The sequence below is a fragment of the Mastigoproctus giganteus genome, chromosome 9, assembly GCF_048544385.1.
Source record: "Mastigoproctus giganteus isolate SK-2022 chromosome 9, ASM4854438v1, whole genome shotgun sequence".
NCBI lineage: Eukaryota > Metazoa > Arthropoda > Arachnida > Uropygi > Thelyphonidae > Mastigoproctus > Mastigoproctus giganteus.
In genome coordinates this window covers 207,855,775-207,875,736 of record NC_143583.1, presented here as the reverse complement: position 1 = coordinate 207,875,736, position 19,962 = coordinate 207,855,775, and the positions used below count along the sequence as shown (strand labels likewise).

Here is a 19,962-nt window from a genome sequence, read left to right as displayed (position 1 = left end):
TTTTTTTCTCCCCAATATTTCTTTTTTTTTTTTTGACTATTTCTATCAAGTTAGAGATTTAAAAAAAATAAATAAATAAAATAAAGATATAGGAAGTATGTTTAACTCATGATTATAACGAGGAAATTTTGTTGGTCCATTGATGCTCGTTATAACCAAGCTTGACTGTATATGTTTTTTTACGATCAGCTTCAATAACACCTTGATATGGGACACTTGGAACAAGTAGTGGTAATTTTATGCACTTTTTCTTCCAAAAAATTAAATCTGCATTAAAATCTGTTTATAGGAATGTTCTCCTTCCAGTATTTAAGGATTAAAATAATTTGTTTTATATGATATAGATTATATTAATTACATTGTTCAAGTCTTAAAAATAAAACTACACATCATACATATATTTTAAGAAAAAATTCAGTAACAAATTTTTATTAAGGACTGGTTAAAATTTAGGACTTAACCATAATAATCATGAACACATAGCATGAAACACTGAATTGTGAAAACAACCAAGTGATGTAGGAACATTAAATATCATAAGATGCAAACTCAAAAAGAAACTAAATGTTTAACATATATAAATGTAAACAAACAACTACCAATATTTTCAGCAACATAGCTTCAACTGCTTGTTTCCTCAATGAGGAAAAATTCTCATTTCCTTTAAGTAACAGAAAATGATTTGAATTATACGATTTAGTTCATGCTATGCTACATCAAGCACCATACAAATGCACAATAAATTGTTTGCTATGAAACTGAAACAAAATGCTAAAATTATGTTAATGTAAAAAAGTACAAATTTAATTTAAAACTGAAATTAAATATCAGAAAAATATTTTTTTTTTAAAAATTATTCTTGGAGTACTATTTCATTAGAATTTTATTTTAAAATTATAATTCCGACTTTTGAGAAACAAGTTATATATTAGCATATATATTTACAATATAACTTTACTCTTAAACATCATGTGGTCATGACTATTAATCATATCACAAATCCAGATTTTTATATTATAAAACATAGACTTTTTAAACTGTAATTGCACAACAGAAATGTATATTCCTTTCCATTGCAAGAAATCAATTTTTTTGTTTTTGCTTTTTAGCTTTTCGGCCAGGTAAGCTTTTTATGCTTTCTTCTTTATGTGTTTTTTTACTGTAGTCATTTTCACTGACTGACATATCTTCTTTATCTGCCTCCTCAAACTCTTTTCCATCTGATTTACCAAGTTCCTCAGACTGGGATCCTTTCATATCAGAACTGTCTTCCTCTTTGACAACTCGTTTCTGCCTCTGCTTTGAAACAGTCTTTTCCTTAGGATTCTTCTTTCCCAATTTTTTTTGTATCATCCCAGCTTGGCGTTCCTTCTCAAATGGAAGTTGATAAATAGCTTCTTTCCGAAAAGTGAAGTTTTCTGCTTTCAATTCTTTTTCTCCAATTTGCATTACTGTAATTTGAAAAGAAAAAATAAATAAAGAGCAATATGACATTAGCATAATACACTATGTGAAAAAAAGTGATAGTATTTGCCATATATAGTACAAGGAAGCCATAGGCGTCTGCTACACTGACAAAAAAAGTAGTAAAAAAAAAATACAAATTACCGTATTTCCCCATGTATAAGACGCACCTTAATTTTGGGGCCCGAAATTTGAAAAAAAAAAAAAAAAATGTATTACATAAAGTTATTGAACTTAAGTTTTATTCATCATAAAATTCATACAACTCCTCATCACTGTCAAAACTCCCATCCATTAGCTTGTCCTCATCTGTGTCTGATGACAAATCACTATCTTCATATATTGCCTCATCCTCAGTTCCACTATGGCATTTGAAATGCCACACTTCTTAGATGACTTGACAACAATCTCAATCTTGATATTATCCCAGGATCTTTTCACCCAGGTATAAACTTCTATAGTTGGTTTCTTCACTCTTCCTGCTGGTGTCAAATTGTCCCCAGAAGACTTTATCCATTGGTTCCATTAGTCTCTCATGGCAGCTTTGAAGGGTTTGTTAATGCTGACATCAAGTGGTTGGAGCTGGAATGTCAAACCTCCAGGTATGACGGCTTGTTTTTTTGCTCTGCAGCAATCTTCTTTGTATTTTTTGTTATGTGTGCCCTGAACTGATCAAGCACCAATAGGGTAGGTTTGCGTAAGAGCCCACCTGGTCTCTTGCTCCAAACTTTCTCAAATCAGATCTTCATCCCATCCTTATCCATCCAACCCTTGTCACGAACGTGGACAATCATTCCTCGAGGAATGTCTTCTTTTGGCATTGTTTTGTGTTTGAAAATCAGCATACGAGGCAGCTTGGTTCCATCGGCACAACAAGCTAGAACAACTGTATAATGGCTCTTTTCATGTCCACTTGTCTTCACAGTTACAGTTTTCACCCCTTCTTATCAACAGTTCTGTAACTTGGGACATCAAATTGAACGGGGACTTTGTCCGTATTTGCAATCTGTCCCAACTCAAACTGATGTGTCTTCTGACACTGAATGACAAAACGATGAAATTCAAGGACCTTCTGCTCATAGCTTTCAGGCATCTTTTAGGCAAGTCTGGTACGTGTACGCATGCTTAGTGCATTTCGTTTCATGAACCTGAAGCACCAATTGTGTCCTCCTTTAAAATCAGTAACTTCTTTTTCATCAGCAATTCTTCTTGCCTCATGCTGAACCATCTTTGTGGCCACAGGAATTCAAATTGCCCTTTGCTCCTCAATCCACATCTTTAATTTCCTCTCTAAATCAGGCCATTTTGCTGACTTGCCTTCTTTTGCCGTGACGTTTTCAGTAGGGTTTCTTCTTCCTGTAGCCAGTCTCGGATTGTTTTCCCAGTTGTAGGAGTGCCAAACTTATGTTCAGCAGCACGATTTCCATTCACTTTTGCAAACTGGATCACTTTTAACTTGAATTCAGCACTGTACGAAAATCTTTTCTGAGCCGTTTCTGGGCAGAACGTAACCTAATATACCAGTAACAAGTGCGAAACAATGAGCGCAAGGACAACACAACAAGAGCGAAAAAGTGGGAAATGCAAGTAAAAAAAAATCTACAACCACTGTATAAGACGCACCCTGTTTTTAGACCCCAAATTTTTCGAAAAAAGGCGCGTCTTATACATGGGGAAATACGGTATATGCTTCCCTTATCATACAAGTAACTATCCAGTTTACCTCTAAATTTATTTGAACTGCCAGTCTCAATGACTTGTTGGCTAAAGGAAAACTTCCTACAATTGAATCTAAACCTTAACACCTGTAATTTTAACCTGTAAAATTTTATGGCACTAAGTTCTGGAATTCTTTTTAACAGTGAAAATTCCACCTTCATTCATTTCACCAATCCTGTTCAGTGCCTTGTAAACCTCAATCAGGTCACATCTGAGGTGCCCAGTTGCCAAGCTCTGTAACCCATATATTTAGTCTTTCCTTGTACAGTTACACTTTTGCCAATCTCACCATTTGAGTTGCTCATTTTTGGACCCTTTCTAGAAGCGCAATGTCTTTTTTTTTTCTTCAGATGAGGTCTCCATACTTCAGTGGAGTATTCCAAATGTGGTCATACAATTGCCTAATAGTGGGATTATGACTCTCACTATCTCTACATGACAATGTTCAATAAATAAACAATATACCACAGCCTTTCCTAGCTACCTGTTTACACTGTTCAGAAAACCTCATATCTGCATATATCCTTTTCTTCCTCTCCTGTTTTTAATTCAACTCCGCCAAGTGTATTATTTTGGGGTTGTTCTTCCTCAAATAAAAGACCTTGCATTTTGCCGCATTAAAACTTAGCTGCCACTTTTATGACCATTCCTGAAGGACACTGCTCAGCACTGATAATCAACGACTACTACATTTACATCACTGCAAATTTTTAACATCATGCCTTCCATCCATTTGTCGATGTAATAGTGATCCAAGAATGTCCTCGAGGGACCCCACTCCCAACGTTACACCAATCTGAAGAATATCCATTAATTACAACCCCTGCCTTCTCTCTGCAGCCACCAAGCAATCCACCTTAGAATCTTACTAGTAATCCCCAACCTGTTCAAGCTTATACAGTAACCTCTCATGAGGGACCAAGGCAGATGCTTTGCTAAGCTCCAAATAACCTACACTGAAATTATTCCCTACATTCAGTTCATGAATAACTGCGTCAAAATAGCCTACTAAGTCAGTTAAACACGATTTTCCTTTAACAAAACCATGTTGTGTGTCCTTCAGAGCCATATCTAAATGTCCCTAAATTACACTCTTAATCATTGCCTCTAAGATTTTTCTGACTACTGAAGTCAGACTAACCGATCTGTAGTTACTAACTTCACTCTCAGAACTGCATTTATATATTGGTGATATGTTGGCATTTCTCCAGTCCAAAAATGCACTCATAATTAACCTCAATGGTTCAACACACTCCCTGGCAGTCTCCCTCAAAACTACCGGGTAATGCCATCAACTCCAGAAGCTGTATTTGCCTTTATGCTCAAAAGTTCTTCTAATAAACTATCATCTGCAATTACAAAATCACTAATTTCATATGGCTCAGCCTATTATCAGCATGAAGGGTCTTTCATCAGTCAAGACCAATGCAAGGTACCTATTCAATTGCTCTGCAACAATAGCTAAATAATATATATAGAGTGGCCACTGAAAGACTGAAGGGTTTGAAAAAGTCGTAACTTGTTCATTTTTAATCTTTTTTATTTTCTTTTTTTACAAGTTATAGAGCATCCCTTGGAGATTAAAATATGGCCACTGAAAGACTGACTACCCTTTCAGAATCTTCTGAAGCGATGTTCTGGCAATGCCAAGTTGAGCAGAGCAACGACGGGTAGAGGCAGATGGATCCTCTACAGCTTCCACCGCTGTGTCAGTGTGCACAGTGTGCTTAGGACCTCTTCCCAGAAGATCACCGACTGATCCAGTTCTTTTAAAACGGGCAATTACGTTCCAAATCATGTTATCGCTAGGACGACTTTAAAATGTTGCCGGTATTTTCTCTGAGTTTCAATAATTGATCTTTCACTGGAATAGAAAAACCCAACGAGTTTTACTCGTTGCTGGACATCATATGTAGCCAACCGGGCTAGCCAGGTGGGTAAAGCGCCTGCCTGGCAACCCAAAGGTCATGGGTTCAAATCCCGCCTCGGGCTTGGATCAAAGTACTGCAAAAACCCTGGGAGGTGCATTATGGCCACAGAAGCCGATGCGCCAATAACTACAAAAAAAAACAAAACAAAAAACCATTATATGTAGCCATTTTAATCTCCAAGGGATTAATTCGTTATATAGAAATTATTTCGCTATACAGAGAATCTTTTTTTTTTAATTAGAAATTGTTATTTAATTAGAAAATGAAAATGAATCTTCATTTATTTTTAATGTATTTTATTTCAAAAACACTTATTTAAATTATGTTTACACAATTTTCGCCAGTAAGTATCATAAATTAAAAAATGTCTGATTCTCAAAGAAAACCTCACATTTGTTCGGAGCATTAAAAACATTATCAGGAACATTTTCACAAAACTGTAAACCCATACAAACCATTCTAAAAGCGTTAATCATTTCTTCGCGAGTTGGCTTTTCTACGGGTTGTTCTGATGTCTCTTCAGCATCATTGTTAATTTCTTCGTGATCATGGTCGCATCTAACACTGTTCAGCAGTATTTCATCTTCATTTGGATGTTCTGTTGTAGTCCGATCTTGATCTACATAAACATAACTATCCAGTGTTATTTCATTTTCTATGTTTCCAGACGATTATAATAATGTCCAAAAGTTTTTCAGTTGTGCAAGGGGCAGTTCGTCTTGTCCGTCCAGTTGTTGTTTGACTTCTGTATTCAATGCAAATCCCACTTTTGAAAAATAATTTTGAATAGTGTATTCAGTGACATCGTTTGTCCAAACTTTTGCCAGTTCAGAGCTGCAATCTCTAAGGTTAATTGTAACCTCCAAGTTTCTATTTTCTGATAATGCATAGACAATCTTCATTATTATTCTCTTTCGATAATGAAATTTAAAATTTTTAATAATGCATTTGGTCCATTGGCTGGAGTTTTGACGTCACGTTTGGTGGTAAAAACAACAACCTCACACTTTTAAGTTTGGCAGAAATACTGGTAGGATGTGCCAGACAGTTGTCAGTTACCAACACGATTTTCTTTTTTTCTTTTGTTATATGCTTGTCTAGTTTTAATATCCAGTCTTCAAAGATATCACTTGTCATCCATGCTTTTTTATTATTAAAGGTGTAGTCAACTTCCAAAGATTTTGTGCTTCTAAAACATCTTGGGTTTTTTGATTTTCCGATGACTAAAAGTATTTCCTGTCATATTTGCCCCAACTAGCACAGTGATTCTTTCTTTGCTTTGTTTTCCACCAAAACATTTATCATCCTTAAAAGCAAGTGTTCTATTCGGTAAACATTTAAAGAATAAACCCATTTCGTCAGCACTAAAAACATCCTTAGGTTCATATTCTTCTAAAATCTTCTTTAAGGTATTGTTCCTCCAACTGTTGCAACCTCCTTCATCACTTACATTAACACTTTCTCCACAAATAACCTTTTCCACAATTTTGTGGTGCTTCTTAAATTTATCTAGCCACCCAGTGCTCGCATTAAATTCTGTATGTCCCAGGGACTGTGCAAATTTCAGAGCTTGTTGCTTAATTATTGGACCCGATATTGGTATATTCTTTTCATGTATCATTTGCACCCATTTTAGAACAGCTTTATCAACATCTTCGTATATACACAACTTAATTTGCTTCTTGTCTGCTCCTCTTTCAATTGCATTTAAAATTGATTCTCGATTTTTTAAAATCTTAGATAAGCTACTTGCAGGTATGCCATATTTCTCCGCAATATCTTTTTTCTTAAAATCTTGGTCAATATCATGAAGAATCTTTACTTTATCATTAATACTTAAACACTTTCTCTTCGACATTGTTTCCGCAACTGTAAAAATGACTGGACTGCAGCTCTTGCCGATGCATATACCGCAAACTTCGCTGCGCTGGCCATATAGTGAATTGTTAGTACCGCCTACTCAATGACGTTCGCTTGCCAATTCAACAGTATCACGTGACTTTTCCTATCAGTTACGTTGAAGAAATATACGACTTTCATTCATATATACAGGAAAGAAAACTTACGGTTAATGTATGCTGTATGTTACTTTTCAAAAAATAAATAAATAAATAAAAATACAAGAGCATATAGCCTATGTGACTGATGACAAATTGTTCTAAAAGAACGAAATAATAAAAAAGAAAAAAAAAAAAAAAAATCATGAAAACCATCTACTGGGAGTCCAGTTAGATGCGAATGGACATATCATATAATGATTGACAGGAAGGTTGCATGGTACGGTTGAGGTGAGAAGCTAATGTCATTCAGTAGGTGTTACTAAAAACTGACTATGGTAGCATTCTATGTATTGCTGCCGCAGCACGTTAAAGGCTTACCGCAGCGAATTTCGTTTTTCCCTGAGCCAACAATCAATTTACAAATCTACCCTATTTATTGTAAAGTTTAAGAAAACCCATTTGGTTTTATAACTGTAACAAAAATGAAACAAAGATCCTCCTACGGGCATCAATGGCCACAAGTATTCACTAAAAGGATGATTAATTCCAGTTGCTAATGTGGAATTTCGGAGGGAAGGAGGCCGTATATTTGAGTGGCTGTTTAGCAGTAAATGCTTGAAAATCTTCAAAAATGCTTTTACTAATTTTTTTTAAAAAATCGTTATATAGAGACTAACACTTCGCTATATGGGGCTAATTTTACATGTAATTTCATCTCAAGGTGCAATGTTTTGCGAAAAAATTCGTAATATAGAGAAAGTCGTTAATAGAAGTTTGTAACAGAGAAATTCCACTGTATATATATATATTATATATATATATATATATATATATATATAATCATATATATTATATATTATTATATATATATACATATATATAAAATCAAATAAAAAATATATATATAATCAAAAATAAATTTAAAGATTAATCATTCAGAAAAATTTAAAAACATCTGACGAGGTCATTGTCTGCAAAAATCTGAATGCATGAAGACAAAGTCAGATGGATAAAAGTGGTAAAACATTTTGTTCACAGGTAAACTTATCACATTCGATTAAAATATGTTTTATCGTTAATATCACAAGACTTGCGCATAAGAGGGTCATCTGCCCTCAGCAGGAGTGAATGGGTAAGATAAATGTGTCCTGCGTGTAGTCAACCAAGAAAAATGTCCTCACTAAACTCAACTTGAACCCCAGGTCTTGGTAGAAATTAGTTGTAGGATGAGGAGCGGTAAGAGTTCTGAGAACACAGCATAAAAGTAAAACTCACAAAATCTGATTACCCCCCCCCCCAACGAACCTTGAAGTTCAATATGCAAAGAATTCAATCATTAAAAAAAAAAAAAAAATCTGATTTGGCATTAAATCAGGATTCCACAACTGCCTTTAGTTTTCTTCATTATCTTTAAAATGCATTTCAATAAGATGAGACATGGGGGTCTCTGAAGAAATGAGTTGCTTAAGGCCTGATCTAGTTATATAGGGTTGGTTGAATTGTTCAAATCCACATTCATACATTTTAGCCTGTGCAAAGCAGGTGGTAGTGGTGGTGTAAGTGTTTAGCAGCACCTATTCAAATATCTGGAAAGATTCCAGAAATTTGCTTTATTTGACATAAGAAATATTCATAGTCTTTTTTTTTTTTTTTGGAAATATAGGCTGACCAATGTCCATATCTTTTTCCATATATTTCTATGGATCATCCTGGTTGTATGGGTAATCAGTATCCATTGATGTAATCTTGGATATTCTTTCTTTAATTGGAATTTTGACTGTGTGGTGCAGCAGCAATTACTGGATGGGAAGGAGATGTCACTGTTATTGTAAGAGGAGTGTTATTTGCCTGGTCTGAGTGCTTAGTGACACTGGATTGTTGCTGAGAAGACAGTTCGAGCCCTGTCTGAGATTGATATGTTTGAGGGGACTGTAACATCAGTTTGGGTGGACACTTGATTTTGTGCAATACTTGGATAAGTACTTTTGGGAATACTGGGAGCAATTAGTTTCCATGCTGCTTGATAACTTACCTTATTCTCAACCTTATATTTAACAATTTTTTTCTCAGTTTTCCATCTGTCATAAGTCTTACAGTGCGCAGGACGGTTGCCTTTGCAGTTAGGACAAGTCATTTCTGTCGCCATACAATCCGACTGAGTGTGATTGGAAGATCCACAGTTGGGTTTCCTCTGCATGTCATTTGAGAGTGGTCATACTTTTGGCATTTGTAACATCTCAACGGATTTGGAATGTAGGGAAGAACACAGCAAAGGTTATCAGCAAAATAGATAACCTGCTTTTGCTGATGATGGTAGGTTTGGGGAATTAAACGTAAGGATAACTGTTAAGTGCAAGTTTGTCTCTTTTAATCATGATTCTTTTGGCCGCAATAACATTTTGTTCTTGAAGCTCTTGAGTTATTTCTTCCTCCATCATGTTCAAGAGATCCCAGCTAGATATCACACCTTAAAGATGTATTTAGAGTTGCATAAGGAGATATTTTCACTGGTATTCCAGCAAAATTTGTAAGTTGTAGGAACTCTTGGGAGATCCTGCAATACTGTCTAGGTGTTTCTGGAGGAGGAAAGGAGATAATTTGCTGAAAGGTTGGTCTGAAAGTGAGTGCAATTGTAAAAATGCAGGAAAATCTGTTGTTGGTGAATTTGTTTAATGCATCTTGGTTTGTGAAATATAGTGAGTTTCAGTCTCTGGCCAAGAGCTTGTTGACTTTAAGGTGGAAACACACTGTGCTCCCTATTTGCACCTTTTGACCATTGGCAGATCAACTTTTCTACTAAGGTTTCTGGCCCCACCATGGGGAGGTAGAAGCAGTGCCTGGTGTGACCAAGCAGAGATTAGTATTAGTAATGGCCACATGGTGCAAGGAAGCCTATGGCATATGCTGCACCAGCCAAAAAAAAAATATATATATAATAATAATAATAATAAAATAAAATAACCATTCTACAAAGATCTCTCAGTGAAGGAATGCAGAGGAAAGTAACCTGGTCACAATTCGCTTGGCACCCGGGGGCCTCTTCACTTTGTATATCTGGATTTTTCACACCAGCTTCCATTGCTCACAGAATTTAGAAAAGGCTGGATGATTGCCTTTATAGTTGGGGCATTGCGATAATTCAGCATTGCAATCGCTATGAATATGATCTTTTGATCCAAAGTTTGAGCAAACTGAATCTCTTCAGCAAACAATTTGGGAATGCCTAAATGTCTGACACTTGTAGCACTGTATGGGATTAGGTATAAAGGGGCAGTTGCAGTAGTTTAAGTATCCAGCTTTTACTGATGAAGGAGGGTTCGGTGCAATAAGAATGATGCAATGAGTAGGAACATATTAATCTTTCTCGCACATTATTTGCTTTGCTTGAATAACTTTCTGGTTCTGTAGTTCTTGAATAATCTCCTTCTCAGAGATGTTTAAAAGGTCCCATTCAGAAATGACACCTTTGACGGTGTTAAGGGTAGCATGAGGAGATAATACGGTAGTAACCTCACCAAATGACAAAGTTCAGGAGAGACTCAATGCCTGGGGTCGGTTTCAACAAATAAGTCACCAGATTTGGGCCTTTGTACCATTTTAAGTGATCTGGCCACACTTTCTAAGCATTTCAGAGTATAGAAAGGTGACACTGCACTTAGTGACTTATTAATGAATGCAGTATTCAGTCAATGCAATATGCATTGACTGAATGCAATATAAAAAAAAATGTGAAAATTCCAGTTGGGGTACATCTGTTTTCATCCTCTTTGGGGTTGGTTTGTCACAATCATGTTTTTGCAGATACACAGGTGGATTTGCAGTCTTTAGCAGAGGAAAAATTTCGCTTTCCATGACGGCTCCTTTTAGTATTGGAAAGATAATTTTTCCTTCTGGGTTTTCAGTTCTGCCACGGGGAGGCAGGAGCAGTGCCATGAGGTGAACAAGTGGCTGTTAGTTGTGTTAGTGATACAAGAAAAAGAAACAGAAAGGAGTTTTTTCTTTCTGGGCATTTGCCCACTTCTTGCAGAGCAAAAGAGCTACTCCAATAGAAAATGAAGAAAACAGCATTCAGAAAAAAAAAAAAAAAAAAAAATCTGTATATTGGCAAAGCTCTTTAGCTTTAATGTTTGCTGATCAAATGATCAAACTGAGATTGCCTAGCCATGGAACGCTTGGCAGCTGGGGCCAACAATTGGGCTAACTTGCTTTATACCACATCCAAACCACAGCTTTGCACCAACCTCTTGTACACTCATGGCATGCAGGTAGAAAATCACGATGGGGTTTAATTTCTGCTCTCAAGTTCGACTTATTCAATATTTGGAAGACTGTGGGTCGGAAGATCCCAAGTGGCTCTCTCAGAAATCATAAAGTCTTCTGCTTGAAATGCAGAAGCTTTCATCTTGAATTCAAGTGGTACTTTCTCAACAGTAGATATATGCACTTAATAAATCCGATATTGATTTTGACTTGTGGTTCAGGGACTCCACCAACAGTCAATAAGTGCCCAAAACAGCTTACATAAAAGAAAATAGTTCAATTCAGTGATGTAACAAATTAGGTTCCAGTGTCAAAAGGTCATCATCATCAGTAATTCAGTCTTGTGACTGTTCAGTTCGTCTGATAAGCTGTCTCCACCTTTGTCTCTCCTGTGCCGTTTGTTTTAGTTCCTCAAAATTTCGAAGTCCAGCATGGGCAATAAGACATTCTTGGATGTTTGGGTATAAGACTTATAGTTCTGTAGTCTTGGCATTGACTGATGTGCAGAATCCCTCTGGCCAATATTCATCCCTATATATCTTCTTTATCAATTCAAACAAGGCTTCCTTCAGATTTTCTTCACTGTATTTTAAAAGCACTGCTGGTATATTGTCAATTCCTGGTGCTTTGCTATTGCTAAAGGACTTTAAGGCTGTGTTGAATTCATCTTTAGATATTTTCTCCTCCACGTTTTCTTGATCTTCTAGTGCTGCATTCTTCCATGTGACCGCGCTTCAATCTTCATAAAGTACTTCAATATATCTCCTCCATATTTCCTTTTGTCCTTCAAAATTCAGTACTGTCATTCCCTTTTCAACTTGCATTGCTCTTGTTTGAATTCTGCTACTCTCTCAACTTTCTGATCTTTACAAGTCATCTCCTTGATTAAAGACCATTTGCTCTAGATCGTTTGTAGCCCCCTCAGTAGCAATAACATTGGTCAGATCTCGAAACACATTTTTTGTACTCTCCTTCCTAAATTTCTCAAAGTTCCACCTCATGAATGATTTCCTTTTATTCAGGAGCTTCAATTTTAGTTTCACATTCATCATCAAAAGTGAGTGGTCTGAATCCCTGTCCGCTCCCAGATAGGACATTGCTTTCTTCACTTGATTACGGTATCTCTGTTTAACTAAGATATAACCAATTTGGTACCATTGTGAGTTGCCAGGATTCTTCCATGTACATCTGTGGAATAGTGCCATAAACCACATATTTGCTATCATTATTCCCTCTTTTGTACAAAACTCCACTAAGCACTGGCCTCTTCTGTTTCTCACACCTAGACCAAAGTTCCGCACAATCTTTTCTTCCCTTCTCTCTCTCTCTCTCTCTCTCTCTCTCTCTCTCTCTCTCTCTCCAACCACTGCATTCCAATCCGCCATAATTATCACATTGTCTCTCGATCTAGTTTTCCATATTAATTCCTCCACCTCATATGTCTCCTCAACTAATTCATCAGCACTATTTGAGGTTGTTCCAACTATCTCCCAACGATCCCATATCTATCAGTGCTCTCATGAATCTTCTTGTCATAATTATTTCTCCCCCCTAGCCAACACTATTTCCAGAGGGCGCCTCCGTAGCCAGGTGGGAAGGAGCAGTAGTGCATATCACATGCTTCTTGATTAGACCAGGGTTCGAGCCCGTCACCACCAAATACAGAAGATGCGGAAAGGTCAGGGAATGACCACCGCATATCCCAGAGCAATATGGCCTTAGTTGCTAATGCTCCTTAAAAAAAAAAAAAAAAACTATTTCCAGAGTGCACAATTTTATAGACTCCACTTACAAATTTTCCAACTTCATTCCATCTTGTCTCCGCCAGTCCAAACACATCAATACTATTCCGGTGCATTTCTCTTTCGATACTCTGCAGCGTTACACATTTCAACACTGTCTGTAAGTTCCATGTCCCGACTCCACATCACTGATTTAGCATGCTGATAACCTGGAAAGGGCTGACACTTCCTCTGCCGTGCTCTACATCACCATCAGCATTCTGCTGTGGAATACTCTACAATAATTTCGTAGCTGTCAGACTTTTCAGACATCTCTTGCTCGCTCTTCATTGGATTACTTGAGGCTTTCTTTACAGGGTAGTTTCCCTGATCGATTTAACCCCAGTGGCTCACATCTGAGCCACTTGAGTATGCACTTGGCACACCCAGGGTCCTGAGCTGGATATCATCATTCTTCTCTTCCTTGGTGATTCCTTTCTATTTCTGATTGACTCTTTCTCTCTCTCTGTCTCACACACACACACACACACACACACACACACACACACACACACACACACACACACACACACACACACACACACGGGGGGGGGGGGGGTAACTCAGGAATTTTTTTTTTTCTTTTTGGCTGGTGCAGCAAAAGTCTCAGGCCTCCTTGCACCATATGGCTAATTATAATAGTAATATATATATATATACACACTGGTGTTTAAAGAAAGTGCATCACCTAGGAATTTCACATTTCTAACCCTTTTTCGTGATGGTATGTTACATTAATGACTAGCATCACAAATAGAAATATAAACAAAAGATATTTATTAATAGTTAAGGCAAAGCTAAGTAATATTTGAGAGGTGCTCTCAAAATATTCCAAAATGAGCATTTGCAACCTTTATACAACAGTTTTGGTAATTGCGACAATTATGGCTGAAATGTTATCAGAAGCCCTCAATTTGCTTCAGTTTATCATTTTAAATGGAAAACAAAATAAAAAGTTCACCAGTTGCAAACTAATATTTAGTTGAACTGCCTCTGGCCCAGATGACAGCAGCAGACCAGCGAGGCATTGACAAGATCAATTTCTGAAGATAATCAACTGATATTTCATGGTTCCAAACATGAATTATGGCTTCATGAAGAATCTTTGGTTTTTTTCTGTAGATTCCACACAATGCCAACAGTTCTCTATAGGATTCAGGTGCAGGCTGTTTCCTGGTCAGCTAAGAGTTGTAATGGTCCGTTCTTCCAACCATTTTTTTGCATGTAACAAATGTAAACACATTACTGTCGAACCACTAATGCCGAAATGAAGCTAAAGTAACTACAGAAGAGCCTACTTACACTTTTTGCCCAATGACAAGGAGCAGAGTCACCCTGAAAGATGCAGTTTTTTTTTTTTTTTATGAAAACCCCAAACATGAGGTATTAGAACCTATAGTACTTAGTACCGTGCTTGGGTTGGAGGTTGAAAAGATGAAAGAAGATATCTGTTGACATTAGACTTTAACTTCTGTAGACTGTAATTTTCAGGAAACACGTATGAAGGAAGGTTGTTCCAGAAAACGGCAGTTGAATGAATAAATGAGAAAGATGAAAAGTTGGTTCTGTGAGTTTGAAGTTGGCTGGTGTCAGCACGTGTTCGGACTGTTTAGAAAGAGAGAGAGAGTGGGAATTATAGAAGCGAATTCAGAAGAACAGTGCACATGGAAGTACCTGTAGAAAAGGCATGCAGCAGAAACAGTACGTCTAGGAGACAGTGAGTGGAGAAGACACTCTGTTAGAGAGGAGTCATTAATTAACCTAACTGTCCTCTCCTGAATGGAATCTAGAAGCCTGAGAGAGAGGTTTTGGGGGCACCACCCCAGATGGGGGAACAATATTCTATGGTAGGGCAGATTTGCGATTTGTACAGAGTGAGCAGCTCTTTGGAAGAAAAGTAATGCCGAGAAAGAAAAAGAAAACCAAATTTTTTAGATGCAGAGGAAGCAATATTTGTAATGTGCTTCTGCGTGCCAAGAAAGATTAGAAGTCAGGGTAATCCTCAAAAGAGAAATATCATTTTGCCCAGAAGTCGGAGTGTCACCAAATATAAGCATAGGAGCAGAAGAATCCTTTTGGCGAGATAAGACAAGACTGGGTTTCAGAACGATTGAAATCAACTAAGTTGTCTTTGCCCCAATGGACAATTACCTGGAGATCAGCATTTAAGGAATTGGTAGCGGATATTCGAGAAGTTGAAGCTGATTGAGCAGGGCAAGGTTTCTCAAAATGGAAAGTGGAATGCAATGTGCTATCATCGGCTAAACTATGGATAGGATTTCCAGTCAATGGAAGAAGGTCATTAATATACAAGAGGAAAAGAGTGGGAGAAAGAACTGAACCTTGGGGGAAACCAGCATTAATGGAGAAGTTAGAAGACAGATAGCCATCTACCATCACCCTCAGTGAGGAATCAGAGAGAAAACTGGATAACCAATTACAAAAAACAGTTGGCAAACCATAAAATGGAAGCTTGTTTAGAAGACCTTTATGCCAAACACGATCAAAAGCCTTTGAGATGTTAAGAGTAACTGCTTGTGTTTCACCAAACTTTTTCATTGAATTTGTCCATAAATGAGTAACATAAGCCAGAATATCACCAGTGGATCGACACTGACAGAATCCATACTGGTGATCATTGATCAGACGGAAGGTTTCTAGGTAGTTTAAGAGTTGGCAGTTAATTGATTTCTCCATTACTTTAGAAAGAGTAGAAGTAATTGCAATGGGACGATAATTGGATGGGAGGGATTTGTCACCCTTTTAAGAACTGGTTGCATATGAGCAAATTTCCAAGCAGAAGGAAAAACACCTTTGGAATAAGAAAGTGAAAAAGGCAGCAAAGAACAGGAGCACAGGTTTCGAGAACAAGCGGAGAAATACAATCAGGACCTGGAGCTTTCTTTGCAACAAGATTCGTCAAAATCCTTCTGACATCTTTTTGATGGAAGACCACAGGAGGCATTGAATGGAGCGTGTTGGGAATGGTGGGTTGTTGTTTAAGGGCTTTACGGCGCAAGGACATAATGCGCCAACTATGGTGATGTTAAATACACAGTTTATGTATATAAATGTTGAATTCACACTGTGTTGTAAAGTTGTATCTGTTTAAGGAATGAAAAAAATTTTGATCATATGTGGGGTATCTGCCAGGAGGTCAGCAATACTGAAAGAGTTCGTCCTGGAAAAAGAGGTAAACATAGCTTGTCGGTCACTATTGTATTTGGGGCAATCAATGAGTACATGTTGAACAGTGAGTTGAGTGTTGCAATTTGTACACAGTGGTTAATCAGTACCTGCAAGAAGATAAAGATGTGTATGGCCTATTCATAGTTGGGCTAATATGACTTCTTCATGCCTGTTTTCATGTATACTGGATTTCCAAGGTTGGAGATGTTTCTTTATACAGAGTAGTTTGTTCCCAACTTGACTTTGCCAGATGTGTTGCCATTTTTCAAGACACCACTTCTTTATAATTGACTTGTAGTCTGTGATCAGTATACTAAACGGTTCATCTGTAGCAGTTTTTGCATCTAGATCAGCATGTTCATTTCCAGAAATTCCCACATAAACAGGGATTGAACAAAGGATGACTTTTTGTTTCTTCCTATTTAGCTTAGTCATGGTATTCCAAATCTGTACGAGTAAGGGGTTATCATGATTTTTATTCTGCAGTATAGCTTGGATAGCACTAACGGAGTCTGTATAAAGCACTGTTCAATATATTTGTTGATAATGTGAAATTTAGTGCTAAACTCCCCATTGCATGCAGCAGTGTAGCTGCTGCATGCAATGGGGAGTTTCCTGGCTATGGTAAGGTTGGGATAAACTGCTGCTGTACCAACATGGGTGTCAACTTTAGATCCGTCGGTGTAGATTGGCGTGTACCTGCGTGCTGGGTTCTCAATGTGGCATGAATTTGCAGTATGTCCTGTTGGGATAAGGTGTGTTTCCCCAATGATATGAGTCATAGGTTGCACAGCAGTATGTGATCATCCAAGGTGGAACTGTCCAAGAAGTAGTAGGCTGTATCATGCCAAGGTCAATTTGCCAGTCACTGAGCAGGGAACACAGGCATATCCCTGTTGATGGGTTTATAGATGGATAGGCTCTGTAAAGGTTCTCCCATTTGGGCGAGAAAAGCCCATTCCGAGTAGGGTTGTCTAGTTGCCCTTTAACCTTTGCTGCGTAGTTTAATAGAAGCATTTCTCTGCATAGATGTAAAGAGGTTTCAGTTGCTTCAGCATATAAGCTCTGAAATGGTGATGTACAGAATGCCCCTAGTGCAAGCCGGAGAGAACTGTGATGTACGGGATCAAGCCAACGCAAGGCTTTTGGTCTAGCAGAGCTGTAGTCTAGACGTGACCATATTAATGCATGATACAAATGCAGTAGCGTGTAACAGTTGGCTTCCCTGTGTTGTGGCACCTTGCAACTGTCTTTCTACCATATCAGGCGAATGGCAGAAGATACTGAAGTCATTGGCATATAGAGTAGTGGACACTGTCTGTGGTAGATCCTGTGTGATGGAGTTCATTGTTATGTTAAATAGGGTGGCACTTGGTACTGAACCTTGTGGGACCCCTTCTTCCTGGATATAACTGGCTGTTGACTCTAACTTGAAATGAGCGATGATGGAAGTATCTGATAAATTTTGGTTGGTGTCCGAGTAGTCCTAGATCGTATAGGTTTCACATTATACCATACTTCTAAGCTGTGTCAAATGCTTTTTCTATGTCAAAAGAACTACGGCATTGTGTTCTTTTCGTACAAAAGCATCACGGATGTTTATTTCTGCTTTGATGAGTAAGTCAAGAGTGGATCTGCCTTCATGGAAACCACATTGTATTGGGTTAAAAAGGTTGTTTTGGACTAGAAACCAGGTCAGGCGGGCATTGTTCATTTTTCCAGGACCTTGCTCATACAGCTGGTGAGTGCAATGGGTTGGCAATGCTGTGGATTTGTAGGGTCTTTTCCTGGTTTCAGAAAAGCCAAAACATGAGTGTGGTGCCATTTGTCTAGGAACGTATTCTCTTTGAAATTTCTGTTATAAAGCAGTAACAGTGTCTTAAGGGCGGGTTCAGTAAGTTGTGCTATCATGATGTAATGTATTCCATCTGGTCCTGCTGCACTGAGTTTAGTGGTGGCTAAAGCATGGCGCAATTCAAATTTTGTGAAGGGAAGATTGTATGTAGCACTAGATGTTGATTCGAAATTGATGAAATGTTTCTAAGCCTGTGCTTTGCGTACCTGAAAAAGAGGTGTGTAAGATGTCATGGCTGAGATTCTCATGAATAATCTGCCAAATGCATTCGCAATCTCCACTGGTGTTGTAACATCACAACTGTTTACAGTTAGCATGGGAAGGTTGATGCATGGATGTTTTGAGTACGTGCGTCGTATTTTTGCCCATATCGTTTGCATTTTTGTAGTTCTTGTAATTGTGGAGGCAAAATGTCTCCACGCTTCTCTTTTGCTAGTCTGCCTAATACGTTTTGCTTTTGCCCGAGCCTGTTTAAAGCGAATGAGATTTGCAGTTGTTGGAAACTTTCTGAAGATGTTCCATGCTCTGTTCTTTTCTTTTTTTGCTGTGTTGCATTCATTATTCCACCACTATTTTGAACATGCTGATATTTTGATGGATTGCCTTGGAATTGCTTGGTCAGCTGTCTGTAGTATTTGGTTAGATATATATTCTGTGGCCAAGTTTACGGATGTTTGCTGGATCTGCTTTTCTTCCAGTATTGCTAGTTGCTTGTATATGTCCCATTTTGCTTTGAAAAAGTTCCATTTGACAGTTCTGTTTGAAAAGTGGGGGATGTTTTTATCAATCTGGCATATCACTGGGTAATGGTCACTACCCAGTGGATTGCTACGAATAGTCCATCTAAATAGAGAATATATGGATGCTGAGCACAGAGAGACATCAATAGTTGAAGTAAATCCTGTAGGTAAATGCGTATACGTGTGTGTGCGTCATTATTGAGAGTAATCAGATTGTGCTGGTCAAGTAATTTCTCTATAATTTGTCCACGTTTTGATTTCCCCATAATGGATGATGACTATTGAGGTCCCCCTAGGATGAAGTAGGGTTGAGGAAGCTGTACCACTAGTTCTTCTGGGTCTGCATACCTTATATTTTGATTAGGGGGCAAATATAGCGAGAAGTAGTAAAGTCAAAATTAATGTTGCCTCAAACTGCAACTGCTTCAAGGTTTGTTTTTAACAGGAGTGATTTGGAGGGTATTTGAGTGTTGATTATCAACGCTACAACTCCATGTGTCAGATTACTAAGGTTGTTTACAACACGATCTTGCCAATGAATTATGTAGTTCCGTATAGAAACAGTTATACGTGGTGTTAGATTGGTTTCCTGTAGGCAGAGGGCAATAGCATCATTGTGTGAGAAGATCTTGTATGTCATTTAAATTGTTGTGATATCCTCTAAAATTCCACTGCAGAAATGTAAGCATTATCTGGGTTTAGTAGAATACTCGATTTGTTTTTGAGCCGCTAAAGGTTTGTTTCGCTCAGGTTTCCCTTTCTTCGGAAAGGAGGGTTTTCCCATGTCCATATCGTCATTTGTGAATAGTTCTAATACCTGTTCATCTTGTTGTGAGCTATCTTCTAAGCCCATCCTGTCTGCTCAGTTGGCATCAGAAATGGGAACTGTTATGTTTGGCTGTGCAGTAATTGGCATATTTATAGCTTTACTTTTTTTGCTTGCTGTTTGGTTTGGTGGAATGGTGGCCAATAGTGACCTTGCCCAATCAGATAGTGATTCGTTTGGTGGTATGGTTACCACTG

General features: G+C 37.7%; 1 protein-coding gene across 1 annotated transcript in view; it reads right to left on the bottom strand.

Annotated features, from left to right (window-relative positions):
* Nucleotides 1–867: 867 nt before the first annotated feature.
* Nucleotides 868–19,962, bottom strand: part of LOC150081078 (uncharacterized) — a 117,011-nt gene continuing 97,916 nt past the window's right edge. The window contains exon 8 of the mRNA XM_090381104.1: nt 868–1,451. Within this exon, the coding sequence (XP_090237230.1) occupies nt 1,084–1,451 (368 nt within the window). The 3' untranslated portion in view covers nt 868–1,083. The remainder of the gene's footprint in view (nt 1,452–19,962) is intronic.